Source organism: Mesocricetus auratus, unplaced genomic scaffold (genome assembly GCF_017639785.1).
Source record: "Mesocricetus auratus isolate SY011 unplaced genomic scaffold, BCM_Maur_2.0 Super-Scaffold_2245, whole genome shotgun sequence".
NCBI classification, from domain to species: domain Eukaryota; kingdom Metazoa; phylum Chordata; class Mammalia; order Rodentia; family Cricetidae; genus Mesocricetus; species Mesocricetus auratus.
In genome coordinates, this window is record NW_024429180.1 from 19508359 (window position 1) to 19526221 (window position 17863).

General features: G+C 41.7%; 1 protein-coding gene across 2 annotated transcripts in view; it reads right to left on the reverse strand.

Annotated features, from left to right (window-relative positions):
- Slain1 (SLAIN motif family member 1) overlaps positions 1-17863 on the reverse strand; it is a 50367-nt gene that overhangs the window by 20716 nt on the left and 11788 nt on the right. Inside the window, exons 3-4 of one of the 2 annotated variants that reach the window (XM_040750047.1) lie at positions 1498-1647; positions 350-499 (exon numbers count right to left, since the gene is read on the reverse strand). In XM_040750047.1, coding sequence (XP_040605981.1) covers positions 350-499; positions 1498-1647 — 300 coding nt within the window. The remainder of the gene's footprint in view (positions 1-349; positions 500-1497; positions 1648-17863) is intronic. The other variant, XM_040750076.1, reaches the window with a different exon arrangement.

Sequence of the window (17863 nt, forward strand, 5' to 3'; positions counted from 1 at the left end):
CAGTGTGATGCTGAGACTGCCTAATACCTACCATGCTCTTCAGCACTTGAACATGTAACTCTTCCAAAGACAATATAGAAACAAAGAATTTAGCTGTCTGCCACTCTCTGGGAAAAGTCCCTGGCCCCACCCATCACGTATAGTCCAAGTGGAAACCTCGTGTCTCTCGATTAAAAAGAACATACTCTCAGGGAGTTGGTGGTGCACACCTTTAATCCCAGCACTCGGGAGGCAGTGGCAGGTGGATCTCTGTGAGTTCGAGGCCAGCCTAGTCTACAGAGGGAGTTCCAGGACAACCTCCAAAACAATACAAAGAAACTCTGTCTTTAAAAAAAAAAAAAGAGCATACTCTCTTCTTGCAGACGAGCCATGATCTGAACATCAGTGAGGTCCTGCAACTTATATCCCATGGATATAGAATCGTCTTCCAACTCCGAAGTACTCAGCTCACTGTCAATGGATGACTGGGGACTAAGAGGGGAGCCCCTGGAGGTGTAACCTAAAACACAGAGGACACATGTTGTTAGAGAAACGGTAAGATATCTGTGCTAGGATTCATATACAAGTGGCATTTTCTTGTTCACACGATGTCACAAAAAGACTGACACGGTGCATTTGACAATAATTCTTAAGTATGAAGTAATTTATTTACTCCTTTTTTTAAAATCCAACTTGCAGGATGAAAACATAATCACTCTGTACTGTCTGTTAAAAAGTTAATGGTATATAAAACTGAAAAGGCATAAAGGAATTGTGCCCACAATCAACATATGTGTACATATATACATATGTATACATAAATACATGTATACTTTTAACTGTAATTAGATGAACATGTCTCTGGAAATAACTAATCATACATTTCAAAATTAAGTTTAACCTAATCCATTTTTAGTGGGTAGACACAGTAATGTCATAAATGGAAATTGTCATGCATAAAAGACACATTCATGTAAAAACATACACTTCTTAACTTAGAGCAGTGAGTAATCATGGGACTCTTGCTGAAACCCAGTGAAAAAATAATCAAAAGATAAATGAACCAACAAGAAAAGAGCCAGATGAAAGTGTCGTGGGATGGATTCACGCCCATATGGAGACAAGACAGGGAATGGTGAGGCTAATCTTGTGAAAACCCAATACAGACATTCCTCGTCCTGAAACCTGGATTTAAAAAGCTAACAGAAAACACAAACTGTTTAGAAAAATGACAAAGTCATTCATGTGACTCTGAAATCTGTAAAGAACTACCTAAACTGTGCTCACACACAACCCCCCCACGTCAGGCACTCACTAGAGAGGGCAGATGGTCTGCTGAGCACAGCTGACGCCAAGCAGTAAATGAGGACATGAATGCACATGCTTTCTCTCCAGAGTATACACCTGTGGCATAAACAGCGTGACACTAGGTCGCCCTCATGATCCCCATGACAGATGACATGAGTGGGGTTTCATGACTAAGTAGCGAAGCAGCCAGTCAGGAAGTTGAAATATTACCTGTTCTTTCGGGTGTTAGTATTGCTTTGTTGGAGGTTTTAGAGGAGCTGGGAGTGCTAATGCCATTGCTATAAGGGCTGAGTCTTGCAACAGGACTATAGGGGAAAGCCAGGGAGGCAGGTGAAGAGAAGAGGCTCCGCCATCGGCTCGCTGTCACAGAAGCAAACACAGAGCGGTTAGCTCTACACAGGCAGGCGCTGGGTCAGAGCGACAAAAGGAGACTTTTAAGGAAGGAAAACAAAGCAACTTTTCATACGTCAACTGGCTTCCATTTGTCTAAGGGAAAATGTGCAAAAATGGGTCATGTATGAGTGAGGCCCCATTCACACAACCCCTGAGAAAAAGCAAACCTGCCTCACTCTGATTAAAGCCAATATGCTGGTATAAGAGGGAAAATTTGAATTTCTACATCAGAAGTATTTTCCATTGCTGAATAAAACAAGTGTTTTGTGATCACATAAAACAATGCCAAACGATTATAAACAAGAATAAAAAACTAAAAGTTTCTAGAAGTCTGGGGATATGTTTTTAATATCGACCATTTAGAGCCCCCCCAAAAAAAGTTTTGTCCACTTCCAGTGCAGTTAATTTAAGAACATATTGATCAAAATTTTTTATTTAGCAGTGTCTGGAGAGATGGCTCAGCAGTTAAGAGCACCTGTTGCTTTTGCAGAGACCCTGTATTTCCAGCACCCCATGGTGGCTCACAGTCATTCATAACTCCAGTTCTTGGGAAAGGGTTTCTGACCCCCATGAGCACCAGGAAAGCACATGGAGAACACACACACACACACACACACGCACGCACACACACACACACGCACGCGCGCGCGCACGCATGCGTAGAAAAAACCCTCATAAAAATTGGATAATTCTTTTAATTTTATATAAATAGAAACTTGGATTTGGATTGCAAAGCAAACTCATAAGGCCTATTGTGTTTCCTAAGGCCTTGGGTTCTAGACAAGCTTCGGGTGACGTGGCCCACAAGCCGTGGAAAGCTGTCCCCACTGACACATCGTGACAGCTAACTTAGATGGCAGCGGCAGAGACTACCAGTGACTGCCTTTCTTTCATAAGAATCTGCAGATGTGCTGCAGAGAACAAATATTGTGTAATTTTTAAAGGCAGACTATCAAATTAATATTTTAATACTGTTTTGGTATGAAACTGAAAAGGCATAAAGGAACTGTACCTACAATCAATATATAACCTAATTCTTCAGTTATCTCACATATTCTAATTGATGTCTTTCCCGCAAAACTACCTCCTCCTTGGTAATTTTAAGTTCACGAGAAAGACCCCACACGATGCAAGCTTTCGTGGATCACAAACATTCCCCGAGTCTTCACAGCAGGCAAACCACTGAGGTTATCAAATTGGACTTTCCCCAAAGGCACTCACTTAGACAAAGCAAGCAGGAGAGAGAATGGGCAGTCAGTCCACAGATCTGACGAAGCGTAAAGAAACTTTGAAAAGCATTCCCGGGGCCTTCCTCAGGTGAGCACCAAGAGCACCCACCCTTCTGGGACTGGAGAAACAGTGGGTGTGGCCAATCAAGCTGTAAAACCAGGACTCTGCAGACCCTTGAAAACTCATCAAGGTCATTTATAAGAGCAGACTGTTTCCTCTTCCTTCAGTCCGGAGTCTTTACATATGTGTCCTACTTCAATTATATATTTATAATTATATATTTAATTATATATTCAATTATATATTTTTAAAAAAGCCAGCAAAACAACTATGTTCACAATATCATTCAGAATCCTCGGGTTGCCTGAGAGATGGTGCCGTGAGATCATGTTCCTAACTGACACGGGTCCTGCGTGTCCCTTATTCAACCTGAGTGTCTGCGCTTCAGCAGTTCTCGCTCCAAGCCAGACTGGACACAGACCCTAAGTACCTTGGCTTGACTTGACCTCCAATATACTGTAAGAGTGGGGCGAATGTGCGGCACACAGTAGGTCGCTGTCGTACATATTCAATCTCTGTTCCTGGATTTCTGTCATTACAAATTCTATACTGAAAAACAGAGTCAACAGTTCTTTGTGGCTGCTAACTTGCTTAACAGACAATGGTATTTTATGTGGGTATGATCGCTCGCCAGGCAAATGACAATGACTTTGTGTTCTCACCCACAGATGCAGGGGACAACTTATCACAAGTAAACAGCATTCGTTAATCTGCACAAAGACTACAGTGACCCAGCTTCCCTGCACAATGGCACAGTTATTGTGGCTATGACTGCAAGATCCCAGCTAAGGACACAAATAGTATCTATTGCAAGAAAGAACATTCTATATTGTTCTTCAGCAGGCAGTTGGCGTTTGGGGAGAGGGAGTAGAATTATTGTAGGGGCAATCTCAAGAAACAGTGTTGCTCTCTTAGTGCCCAAGGCTGGGGGAGGAGAGGGAAAGGGACCAAGAGGCGGGCGGAAGGGACGTTTCCTCCCCATTCCTCTCTGTGGAGTGAAAGAGCTGCTCCAGACACAACTTTCATAAAGAACTAACAAAACAGGGCATTAAAGGGCCAGTTCATGTCTTCACTGACTTTTCTGATTTGTTTACTCTGGAATCTGTTTGGTTTGTTCTTTTGAGACAGCACACACTGGCCTAGGCTGGCCATGAGCTCCTGGTCCTGCTTCTGTGGCAAGATGCTGGGATTGCAGATGCATGCCATCACAGCCGGCTCACAGAGCTGTCTTAGTACAAAGATGTTAATGTGCTGGATCCTAAAGTTGCCCAAAATGACCCCAAGAGGAGGAAGACAATCTCACCAAGGCAGAATATGGGTGACAAACTCCTCTCCAACAATTTCCCTTTGCTCGGCTCTGAGAAAAGGCTTAGCTGTGAGGAAAAGTGGAAATGGCATGGGCTGTGCTTTTCATTTAACTGAAACCCTTTGAGGAAAAAGAAGCAGTCACCTGCTCGTTTATTTTCTGTGCATCTCCAAAGTTTTCAAACTTAAATGGGTATTTATGAAATTAGTTTTACACCTTACTATACATAACTATGAGGAAAAAGCCTAGGTAAGTTCTCCAGTGATGACACTAAGATAATCACAGGACGATAGTGGACAGCTGTCACTTTCAGAAAGAACTTACAGGTTTTTCATCTCATCCCCCAACAATTATTGTGTGGATGAGAGGGAAGTTCCCAGAAATATTGACAGTCCTACTTCAGTCACCTTTGTCTAAACACACAAGAATGTACAGGGAATATTCAGATTTTATTATGATCGAAATCAAACTGAAGAATCAGTATGACCTAATTCACATGAAAAAAAGCCTCATTAATTAAAATCTTAGTGATGATCCTCAAGAGTCAAAAACCAAGAAATATGAGGCTGGAGAGAGTGCAGGGGCTGCTCTTCCTGAGGGCTGATTGGCAGCACGCATGCCCAGTGGCCAACGACCACCCCTAAACCCAGCTCCAGAGGGCCTGATGCCCTCTTCTGGCCTCCACAGTTTTACAAATACACACATGGCATATAATCACCCCCACTCATACACATGAACAACAAAGAAAACCACCAATGCTGTCAAATATTCTCCAGACAACTATTTTCATCCCTCTACTAATATGGGGATAAGCTCCTCTCTAGAAGCTTCTACAACATTTGGGAATTGAGAAGATGGCCCACATTAATAATGCTAAACATGGTAAACTGACCAAAATCTAATGATTTTAAAACTATCTCACCACTCCTAGTTTGACAGCTACACTATTTTATCCAATTCCTTAAACTTAAAAATCACAATACTCAACATATGTCTTTGAAAACAAAGGTGAGTAAAATAAGGCATTTCAAGCCAGCTATAGTTTCAGTGGAAAAAAAAAGCCTGCAGAACACTTCCCCGTACTCATAAATAACTAAGCCACTGAACTTAATCGGTATTAATCTTGTGACTGGAAGCTAATGATTGTTAGATTACTAATGGCGAGGATGTGTGATGGAGAAACCAACCTGTAATACATAGTTACCTGGCAGTCTTGTCTACAGTAACTAACTATGAAGAATTCTGGGTTGCACAATTAACATGAAAACACAAGCCAGTTGGCAGTAAACCACACAAGAAGCCAAGAAGGCTTCCTCAATCCTGAAAAGTCAACATCTTCTAAAATCCCCGACAAGTTCAGAACTTCAGTCCAGTTGAAAGGATTCACACACACTCTGCTGTTGATTACAAAGCATCAGGACTGTTTAATCAGATGAGAAGCCCTGGAGGGCAGAGCTTTGATTTCTCCAAGGGTGCCTCACAGTGCTTCACATCTCTACTGAGGCTCGCCCTGAAAGAGACAGCCTTCCCACCCTCCCCCCCCTTCTTACTACAGGACCGCGTACGGTGACACTGCAGCTTGCAGATACTATGCCAACTCCTAATGCAGAGCCTCCTATTCACCCCTCAAAGAAAGAGGTGACCTAGTCAGCGTCACTCCAGACGGTAGGATGACGCTTTGCAAATAGAGACATTCTAGAGCAGCCCAGGGTTGGCTCTTCAGACTTTAAACTTCTTAGTAAAAATTCTTGAACAGCAGATTTTACTAAACTTCACACAGACTCATTTTCTAAGTAAGTCATAGTCTTCTCTCTTTGCTCATGGCCTACTCTCCTCAAATAGCTATATGTATAACCGCTGTCATTCCCTCTGGTTTTGCCTTGTGGAGCTGGCCAACTGTCATGTCAATCTTTATAAGCAAAGTCCTGTGTAACTCTGATAGGAGGGAAGGAAGGAAGGAAGGAAGGGAGGGAGGGAGGGAGGGAGGGAGGGAGGGAGGGAGGGAGGGAGGGAGGAACCCTGCCTACAAAATGGTACAGACCATCAGTATTTACAAAACATATTCAGAACCATTCAGTGTTTGGCAAGAGACACAGAAAGCAACACAGGTCAGTTTCTAGTGGCTGCTGGATCTTCCTCAGAGAAGCGCACTGCAGACTCTCCTGCTCCCCACGCACGCTGGGAAGTGTGCTTGGCCCTAAGTTCCCACCTGCTTGTGGAAATTCATTCTCCCTTCCCTTGTGGAAATTCATTTCTGTAGACACCCACTATCACACTATAAAGAACCAGATGCCGCAGACACTGAAATGAGTAAAATATGGGGGTGTTCACCCCTCCTCCCACTCTCGTTTCTAAATAATGGCTACTACAGGAGAGAGGCACACAGGCAGGAAATAAGGCAAGGCAGGAAACGCAGTGGAGCTCAGTGAGTAGCATACCCAGAACAAGGCCTGACAGTGAGGAGAGGCTCCAACAGAAGTTGTGACGTTAAGAGGCCATGGCAGGGGCGGAGCCTTTGTGTGTCAAAATGTCATTCTAGAATGAAAAAACCACCTGCAAAAGTTCAGAGGCACGAAAGAGAAGTATCCAGACTAGAGCGGTGAATGTTTGGCCAAGGCTGAGGGCATATGTGAGAAGAGCCTTGCCCAAATAAAGACACGGACTGCTCGAATTGGGGATACTGTCTCATGCACTCTATGCACCTGACGCTGAGAATCTGACTTTGGCAAGGAGGAACTACAATGGATTTTGTGATGACAGCAACACGGATGGACAAAATGACACGGACTAATGACTGGAAGAACAACTAAGGAGGCTTCCCCAGCAGACTTAGAGAGATTTGGTCCTCACTAAAGCATGCTGAGAACACCTGGCCAGCACGGGTACAATACTGGTGGAGACATTTACTACCCAGTGAATATGGGGTGGAGAAAGGCAGCAGCAGTCACATTATCCACTGAAAGAACACGAGGGGAGCGTGCTGACGTCAAGGACACAGCTGAGTTGAGCTGAGGTGGTCACTGGACAGGCCCATGTGCCCCTCGGCGCCTGGTACAGTGCTGGAATTCAGGAAAAGATAGCAAGACAGGCGCAGTCCAACAAGCAGGTATGGGGTAATGGGGAACCATGGGCAAGAATGAACTCGGAGAAGAGTGATGAGGGGAAAGACAAGGGATTGGAGGGATGAGTAACTAATGGGTATATGAAGATGGTGGCCTATAATCCAAGAACTTGACAGGCTAAGGCAGAAGGGTTAGCCCCGGTTCCGGTCTATCCTCGGCTACGGAGGGTAGAGAGTAGATGTATGGAGAACAAGTCCAGGAAACTGCGAAGTGTCGTCCTGAAGGATGCAAGAGGTGTAAGACAAAAAGACCCAAAAGACTAGTAGAGAATAGTGACGTGGGAGACATTGCTATAGCTGCTGCCTTTTTTATTTTGTTTAAACAAAACGTTGTCACAGAGGAATCCTCTAGAAACAGACGAAGAAAAAGGCCTGGGCAACTCAGACTCTAGTGAATACAAATTACAGAGAAAGATGGAGAAGCTACTGCTAACAGACCAAACAGATAGGAGATGAAGAAGAGATCTTTAAAGAGAACTTGTTTACAAACGTAAGGAGAAATGTGGCTTGGGCTGTGAGGGCTCAGGGATGAAGGGAAAAGAGGGCAGTGTCTCGGAGTAAAAACTCCTATGTACTCGCAGAATGAAGAGAATGGACCAGTGGGGAACAGCGAAACATTCAAAAGGGGGAAGGCAAGTCTGCTAGCCAGAGGGACAGGGCAGAAACGGAGGAACAGCCTTGGAAACAGGGAAAGGAGAGCACAGGGCATGTGAGTCATCCGGAACCTTTGTGTGTAAATTAAAGAGCAGTACATATTGTGAGAAAGCAGAGAGAGCCAGGCATGAAGTCGTGGATAGTAAGGGTGTGGGATTTATTTTTCAGTGCTAGGAATTGAATCAAGAGCCTTGCACAGCTAAGCAAGTACAATACCACTGACTACACCCTTCACCTCTTGTAACAAAGTTCTGGAATGGCCACCATGGACAATAAGAGGGGGCTAACCACGGAGAAGTAAAGGGATTATTTAGAAGATGCTCTTTAGCATATCTCTGGAATGATACGAACCTCAACATGTAATGATCAATAAATTACCAAATATTTTTATCATGATATTACCATGTATCTCTTGTCTTAGGGATTCAGATTTACATGGTTTATAATTGGTGGGCATATTGCTAATGGAGTTGTCAAAACTCATAAGAGAAATAAAGCAAATATTAATGACCTAAATGACCCAAGATAACTTTTTTAAAAATCATAGTAGTGGGTTAAAAAGTCACACAAGAGTCTAGAAGACAGCCTCATGTCAAAAAAATTGGCAATAAAAGGCAATTAGAGTGGCCAGCAAGTTTTTTTTAAACAAAGAGCTGGCTAATACATATGTTAGGCCTTGCTGGTCATAAGCTTGCAGTCATAACACTTTACCACTAAGATTATGAGAACAGCCCACATGATATGGACATTAACAAGGCTCTGTGAAAGAGAAGCCACGTGTGTGGAAAGCTAAATTTAATAACATATTCGTGGGTTAGGAAGTATTCTTTTTTACTTTCTTCAAACATTTAAAAAATGTGAAAGGCATTCAAATCCATGGGTCATCCTTGCCAAAGCCAAACCCAGCCAGTCTGCTAACCATAACTAGCACACTAAGGGTTTACAAAATCCATTTTTAAAAATATGCACAGGGAAGACCATATATCATATGTCAGATACTCAGAGTAACTATAAATGTTGATTCCAGCCTGGGAAACAGGCTAACTGCAGATCTTTGTTGTGGACTATTTGTTTACACAGTGTGAAGATGCGTCGGCTGTGATTGGTTTAATAAAAACTGGAATGGCCAGTAGCGGCAGGAGAGAATAGGGCGGGGCTTCCAGGAAAGAGAAACCTGGGATCAATCTAGGCTCACAGGAGACACAAGCTAGACACTGAAGAAGTCAGATATAGAGTAAGGAAGAGAGATAACCGAGCCACGTGGCAGGATATAGATTAATAAAAACAGGTTAAGATGTAAGAGCTAGTTGGGAAAAAGCCTATGCTAAGCCAAGCTTTCATAATTAATAAGTCTCTGTGTCCTGTGTTATTATTTGTGAGCCAGCAGCACAAAGGAAAGTCTAACTACATTTGACGTCCAACTTAGGGCACATAAGTTCACGTAGGGTCTGAGGAAGCTAAAACCATAAAATAGAATAAAGAATTCCAAACACCACAGAGTCAATGCAGCTTTTAGGTAACCCCAGTCTCACAAGCAGGTGCACAGAGCCCCTTGTACAGCCAAGCACTTGAACAGCCTGCATGCTGCTGGGTCAGGAGACCAGAGAGGAAGGTCTGCCACAGCTCTGATGCAGCTGCTTCTCAGAGATGCAATGGTTAGGAGAATCTGGGACAGTTGGGCCAGGGGAGTGGAGCCAGCAACCAGTGCCATGTGCTAATCTAGTTGCATGGGGGAGGGCCTGGCTGCTCAGAGAAGACTACAGATGCACAAAAAGTCAGGTCCAAACCAAAAGAACTCTAAATAGGTACAGAACTCTTAAAATTTGCTTAATTGATAAAGAAGGAAAAGAAAATGGGGATAAACAGTCATAGAAAATACATCATAGTTTAAAAATAATAAAGTAACATCTTTAAAGAAAGGGTAAAGTAGTATGTAAAAATAATAATAAAAGCCACATAAGGGTGGGAAATATATGGGGTGCCTGAATCCTGTATGTTGCTTTATTGACTTTAAATTCCTTAAATGCTGATAAGCAAAGGGCTAATGCTGCTGAGCAACACTGGATTGTTAAAAAGAAAATCTGCTAAATTAAATCAACTTTTATATTTTAAGAGATGTCTTAACTTCAGAATGGAAGTCAGGAAATACATTGCATTGGGGAAGAGGTTATGCCTGTCCTTCCACAAGAAACAAAAGCTATGGGATTTCTTCAAAATTAATAAAGAGTCCCAGAACAACAAAGTTACAAGAAGGGGATCTCAATCTGTCTTCCCCCTCCCTCTCCCTTGCCCTCTTCCTCTCCTCCTCCCAAAAACAATAAAGTAACAGGAATTACAATCACTGGTCACTGAAATCCTTAAATATCAATAGTTTCAATTTCCAAATAAAAAGGAACAGACTAATGGAATGGGTGAGAAAACAGGACCTATCCTTTTACTGAATCCAAGAAATACATGTTAACATCAGGTATAGAAATCACCTCAGGGTAAATGGGTTGGAAAAGATACTCCAGGCATGAATCTAAGAAACAAGCTGGTGTAGCCATTTTAATAACCGGCAAAACAGATTTCAAATAAAAATTAATCAGAAGAGATAGGAAAGGACATTGTATACTTACTCAAAGAAAAAAAATCCACCAACATGGCATTTCAATTCTTAACATCTATACTCCGAACACAAGGGCACCCAAGATTATTAAAAAAAAAACACTACGACAGCTTAAATCACATATTGACCCCACACAATGACAGTAGGAGACTTAAATATCCTACTCTTATCCAAACAAAAATTAAACAGGGAAATACTGGAACAGATATTATAAACCAGATGAATCTAATGATATTTACAGAACATTTCACCCAAACACAAAAGAATATACCTTCATCTCTGCACGTCCTGGAACTTTCTCCAAAACTTGGACACAAAGCAAGTCTCTGATAAGAAAATTGAAGTAAGACCCTGCATCCTATCTGATTACCACGGATTAAAGTCAGATATCAACAATAGTAATAAAAAAACAGCTTACAAACTTATAGAAACTAAATAGCTCTCTACTGAATGAAAAAAAATGAGTCAACACAGAAATTGAAAACTTTCTACAATTCAATTAAAATGAAGACACAGCATACTCAAACTTAAAGGTACTAAGAGTCAAGTTCATGGCACCAAGTTCATGTAAAAAACTGAAGAGATCTCATTCAGCACAACTAAAAGCTCTAGAACAAAAAGAAGAAATCACACACAAAAGGAGTAGATGGCAAAAAATAATCAAACTCAGGGCTGAAAACAATAAAATAGAAACAAAAGAAAAACTACAAACTGATGGAGGACGTCCTTCTGTGTATGTGCTTATCTTATTGGTTGTTGAATAAAGCACTGTTGGATAACAGAAGCAAGATAGGTGGGACTAAGAATCGAGGAGGATTCTGGGAAAGAGAGGCACAGTCAGTCACGATGTAGGATGTGGTAGAAGTAAGAGTTCAGATCATTTTCCGGAGAAGGTAAGAGAAGATCACACGGAAATACTAAGATTAGCAGTTATAGGTTAATAATTAAGCCAAAGTTAGCCAATAAGAAATCAAACGGTCAACAGCTTCATACTTAATATAGTGTTTCATGTGTTTTGGGGGCTGAGACAGCTGCGGGACCCAGGTGGCTGGCAGGAAGACTACACATTACAACAATCAATAAAACAAAGTGTTGGTTCTTTCAGGAAAATCAACAAGATAGACAAACCCTTATCTACATTAACTAAAAGGCAGAAAAGGAATATCCAAATTAACAAATTCAGAAATGAAAAGGGGGGCATGACAACAAATACCAAGGAAATTCAGGAAATAAGGACACACTTTAAAAATCCTGGACTTCACCAAATTGAAAAACTTAAAAGAAATGAATAATTTTCTCAATGCACATCACTTACCAAACTTAAATCAAGATCAGATAATCAATTTAAACATACTTTTAACCCTAAGTGAAATAGATGCAGTCACTAAAAGTCTCCCAACCAAAAGAGCCCAGGGCCAAATGGTTTTAGTATGGACTTCTACCAGACTTTCAAAGAAGAGTCAATTCCAATATTCTTTAAATTATTCCAAAAAATAGAAACAGAAGGAACACTGCCCGATTCATTTTATGAGGCCAGTTGCCCTGATACTGAAACCAAACAAAACCCAACAAAGAATTACAGACTAATTCCCTTTATGAACATAGAAGAAAAATACCTGCAAACCAAATCCAAGAACACATCAAAAAGATCATTGACCATGATCAAGTAGATTTTATTATGTAGACACAGGAATGGTTCAATATATGTGAATCAGTTAATGTAATTCACCATATAAACAAACTGAAGGACAAATAAACACATGATCATCTCATTAGATGCAGAAAAGGCCTTTGGCAAAACTCAACACCACTTCATGATAAAAGTCTTAGAGAGATTAGGGATATAAGGGACATAATTCAATATAATAAAGGGAGTTTACAGCAAGCCTATAACCAACAACTTAAATAGAGAGAAAACCCAAAGCACTTCCACTAAAATCAAAAACAAGACAAGGTTGTCCATTCTTTCCATACCTATTCAATATAGTACTTGAAGTCTTAAGTAGAGTAATAAGAGAACTGAAGGGGATCACAGGGATACACATTGAAAAGAAGTCAAAGTATCTTTATTTGCAGATGATATGACAGTATGTGTAAGCGACCTTAAAAATTCCACCAGAGAACTTCTACAGCTGGTAAACACTTTCAGCAAAGTAGCCACATACAAAATTAACTCACAAAAATTAGTAGCTCTCCTATATACAAAGGACAAGTGGCCTGAGAAAGAAGTCATGGAAACAACACTTTCCACAATAGCCTCAGATAATATAAAAAATCTTGGGTATCCCTAACCAAGCAAGTGAAATACTTGTATGATTAAAACATCAAGTCATTATAGAAAGAAAACTGAAGAAGATATCAGAAGATGGAAAGATCTTTCATGATCATGGCTCAGAAGGATTATCAAAGTAAAAATTGTCATCCTACCAAAAACGATCTACAGAATCAACACAATCCCCTTCAAAATCGTAATACAATTCCTCACAGATCTCAAAAGGAAAATTCTTGGCTTCATTTGGAAACATAAAAAACCCAGGATAGGGAGATAAGCATGGACCTGCTTCTGGCTTGCCTTCAGGTGTCCTAGTCAGAGCCTCCTGAGACCTGGGGACTGCACACTGGGGATCCCATCCCAGTGGTCCAGTCCACCCAGAGACTGCCAGGGCCCTAGTCCCCTTCTCTGCCCATGGGACGAGGTAAGCCTAGGCCCGTTTCTGGCCCGCATTCCTGTGCCATGCTCAGAGCCTCCCCAGGCCTGGGGACTACGCATTGGGGAACCAATCCTGACAGTCCAGCCCACCAAGAGACTGCCAAGGCCCTGGTACTAAGACCACCTTCATCCAAGGGAAGAGGAGAGCCACCAAAGTACTGGACCTGCTTGCACCCACCAGAAGGGAACCTAGGACATGTACCCACCAGGAAAGGAAGAGGCTCCTCCTGCACCCACTGGAAGAATAGATGGAAGGAAGACAATATAAAAACATATTCAACAACAGAAAAACCAACATGTCACCACCAAGGTCTAGGGACTCTATACCAGCAAGGCGTGAACATCCCAACACAGATGAAGCAGAAGAGAATGTCCTTAACACAACCTCATGAAAATGACAGAGGCTCTAAAAGAGAGAAAATCCCTTAAAGAAATAGAAGAAAAAACAAACCAAAAAAAAAATTACAAAAAATCAACAAATCTCTTATAGAAAGCCAGGAAAAAACAATCAAACAGATGAAGGAAACAGTTCAAGACCTGAAAACTGAAACAGACAATAAAGAAAACACAAACTGAGGGAATGCTGGAAATAGAAAATCTGGGTAAATGACCAGGAACTACAGATGCAAGCATAACCAACAATACAAGAGATGGAAGAGAGAATCTCAAGCGTATAAGATACACTAGGAGAAATAGATTCATCAACCAAAAAAAGTCTTAAGTCCAATAAATCCCTGACACAAAATATCCAGGAAATATGGGACACCATGAGAAGACCAACCTTAAGGTGCAGAAAACGTATTCAACAAAATCATAAAAGAAAACTTTCCCAACCTAAAGAAGGACATATCAATGAAAGTACAAGAAGCATACAGAACACCAAATAGAGTGGACCACAAAAAAAACCTCACCACACAATACCCAAAACCCCAAACATACAGAATAAAGAAAGAATATTAAGACCATCAAAGGAAAAAAAGCCAAGTAACATATAAAGGCAACCTATCAGAATCACACCTGATTTCTGCATGGAAACTCTGAAATCCAGAAGGTCCTGGATAGATACGCTACCAACATTAAGAGACCACAGATGCCAGCCCAGACTACTATACCCAGCAAAACTTTCAATCACTAGAGATGGAGAAAAAAGATATTCCATGACAAAATCAGATTTAAACAATACTTATCCACTAATCCAGGCCTACAGAAAGTTCTGGAAGGAAATCTCCAACCCAAGGGTCATTGCCAAAGCTTTTTTATGACGCTCCAATAACTTTGGTACCCAAGCAACACAAAGACACAACTAAGAAAGAAAACTACAGACCAGTATCCCTCATAAACATTAATGCAAAAATACTCAATAAGATACTGGTAAATTGAATCCAAGAACACATCAGAAAAATCATCCACCATGATCAAGTAGGCTTCATCCCAGGGATGCAGGGATGGTTCAATATACTAAAATCCATCAATGTAATCCACCATATAAACAAACTGAGAAAAAAAAGCATATGATCATCTCACTAGATGCTGAAAAAGCCTTTGACAAAATCCAGCACCCCTTCATGATAAAGGTCCTGAAGAGATCAGGGATAACAGGAACATACCTGAACATAATAAAAGCAATATAGAGTAAACCAACAGCTAACATCAAACTAAATGGAGAGAAACTCAATGCAATTCCTCTAAAATCATGAACAAGACAAGGCTGTTCACTCTCTCCATATCTCTTCCATATTGTACTTGAATTTCTAGCTAGAGCAATTAGGCAACAGAAGGAGATCAAGGAGATACAAACTGGAAAAGAAGAAGTCAAACTTTCACTATTTGCAAATGATAGTTTACTTAAGTTACTCTACCAGGGAACTTCTACAGCTGATAAACACCTTCAGCAAAGTGTCAGGAAACAAGATTAACTAAAAAAAATCAGTAGCCCTACTATATACAGAAGATAAATGGGCTGAGAAAGTATTCAGAGAAACATCACCCTTTACAATTGCCACAAACAATATAAAATACCTTGGGGTAATGCTAACCAAACAAGTGGAAGACGTGTATAGCAAGAACTTAAGAGTTTTTAAAGAAAAAATGAAAGTAAATACCAGAAAATGGAAAGATCTCTTCCTGTTCTTGGATAGGTAGGATCAAGGTAGTAAAAAAATGGTAATCTTCCAAAAGCAATCTACAGATTCAATGCAATCCCCATCAAAATCCCAGCACAATTCTTCACAGACCTTGAAAGAACAATTCTCAACTTTATATGGAAAAACAAAAGACCCAGGATAGCCAAAACAACCCTGTACAATAAAGGTACATCCAGAGGCATCACCATCCCTGACTTCAAGCTCTATTATAGATCTATAGTCCTAAAACCAGCTTGGTATTGGCATAAAATAGACAGGTAGACCAACGGAATCCAACTGAAAACCCTGATATGGACCCACACACCCACGAACACCTGATTTTTGACAAAGAAGCTAAAATTATACAATGGCAAAAAGAAGGCATCTTCAACAAATGGTGCTGGCATAACTGGATGCTGGCATGTAGAAGACTGCAGATAGATCCATGTTTATCACCATGTACAAAACTTAAGTCTAAGTGGATCAAAGACCTCCACATAAACCCAGCCACACTGAACCTCTTAGAAGAGAAAGTGGGTGGTACCCTCGTATGAATTGGCACAGGAGACAGCTTCCTGAACATAACACCAGTAGCACAAAGAAGCTGGGCCTCCACTCGTGCCCACAGAGAAGACCAGCCACAAGGCCTCATCTGACAGCAGTAAAGGCACAAGAAGAGTCCCTATCATCTCTTTTAACACTTTTTATTATGCCACAAATTGCCAAAAAAATCTATCCAGATCATAGCATTTTGATCTGTACCCCAAAAACACTGGGACAGAAGTCTTTCATCTCTATACATGATCCCCCCCACCCCCACCCCCGAGGATAAGCCTTCACAAATGTTCACAGACATACTCAAATATCTGGACAACAAAAGAATTTTAACACCCAGGAGAAGGCTGTATCTTCTCATTTCACTCTTGTAAACTGACTCCCCTAAAGAAAGAAACAACAACAACAAAAAAATGTTTTCAGTATGTCGGTTCCATTCAGCTGGTTCCTCTCTACGCAGGTCCCCGGAGAAACAGCATCCAGTGGGCAGCCTGTCTGCCCCACTCCTCCCTGGGAACCCTGAGTAGCCTTCTTTTCCTCACAGCACCCCATGGCCTGATAAGCACAGGGACAGGGAGGTGTAGAAGCTCTGAGACAGATGTCCATGAGGCGTTTCCCCAACACTCACAAGGTGGAAGAGGACACAAAAGTAGCCTGTCTCTGCCACCCCACGCAGGGAGGATGTCCCCAGACTGGCAATCGCTCAATGTCGTGTCTGATTTGATTCACCTGGAAAAGGACAAGAGAGTGAGTCTGTCTCCTAACACAGTTCAGAAAACACCTGTGGCTTTCCTGGTCAGCTCTGCCCCTCCTTTGCTTCAAACTCCTAAGGGCTTCCCAACTATCTCCAGAATCCTTACCTGCTCTGACAGCCCAGCATAACCACAGCTCTTTCCCTCGTTCCCTACACCCCGCTAAGTGTCCACCCTGGCCTGGGTTTCTGGGGTCAGCTGCTGAAGATCCCACTGATTCTCACATCTCTTCTGGCAGGTCATCCTTGGGAAAGCCACCCCTGGCAATCCCTGAGGCTTGGGTTTTCTGGTAGCCTCACTGTCCTAGTTTTGTAAAAACGCAGTTTAATTCCATTCATTTTATTGAATGGAGGAGGTCCCAGGCCCCAGTGCGCATGTGGAGGTCAGGAGGAAATGACAGGAGCAGGTTTTCTTTCCACCACCCGAGTCCAGGGACTGAACTCAAGTCATCAGGCACCTTCCCCCTGCACCATCTCATCGGCCCCATCCGTAATGCTCTGAGGAGGAGGAAGAAATAGCACAAGAGCTGTCACCTGCATCGTCTGTCCCTAAAATGAGTCTGGCAAGTCCAAAGGCCAGGCCCTGAGCTCCCTTGGCCATCAGCACAGAGCATCATCCCTGCAGCTAGGAGTTGGCATTCTGACCAATCAAGTGCAGCATTTCCTAAAAGTAGAACTAAGTAGTTCTTAGTGTAACTGTGTGTTCCAGAAGCCCCAAGAATTCGGCAAGACTATCCACCACAACCAATTTCATCTTTATATACTCAAATTTAACATCACAGTGGCATAAAGTAGTAAAAATGATGTGGGGACTTAGACACAGAAACCATTCTTGCAGCACAAGTTGAGCACACATCAAGCCTAGGTTCAACCTTTAATACATACACACAAATACACACACACACAAATACACACACACACAAATACACACAGACACAAACACACACAGACACACACACACACAAACACACACACACACACACACTGCTTTGGGGGAACTACTGTGTCTTTTTTCTTTACAAGTAATAAAATAAGAGATCAACAATAAATTCACTGCAACTACTA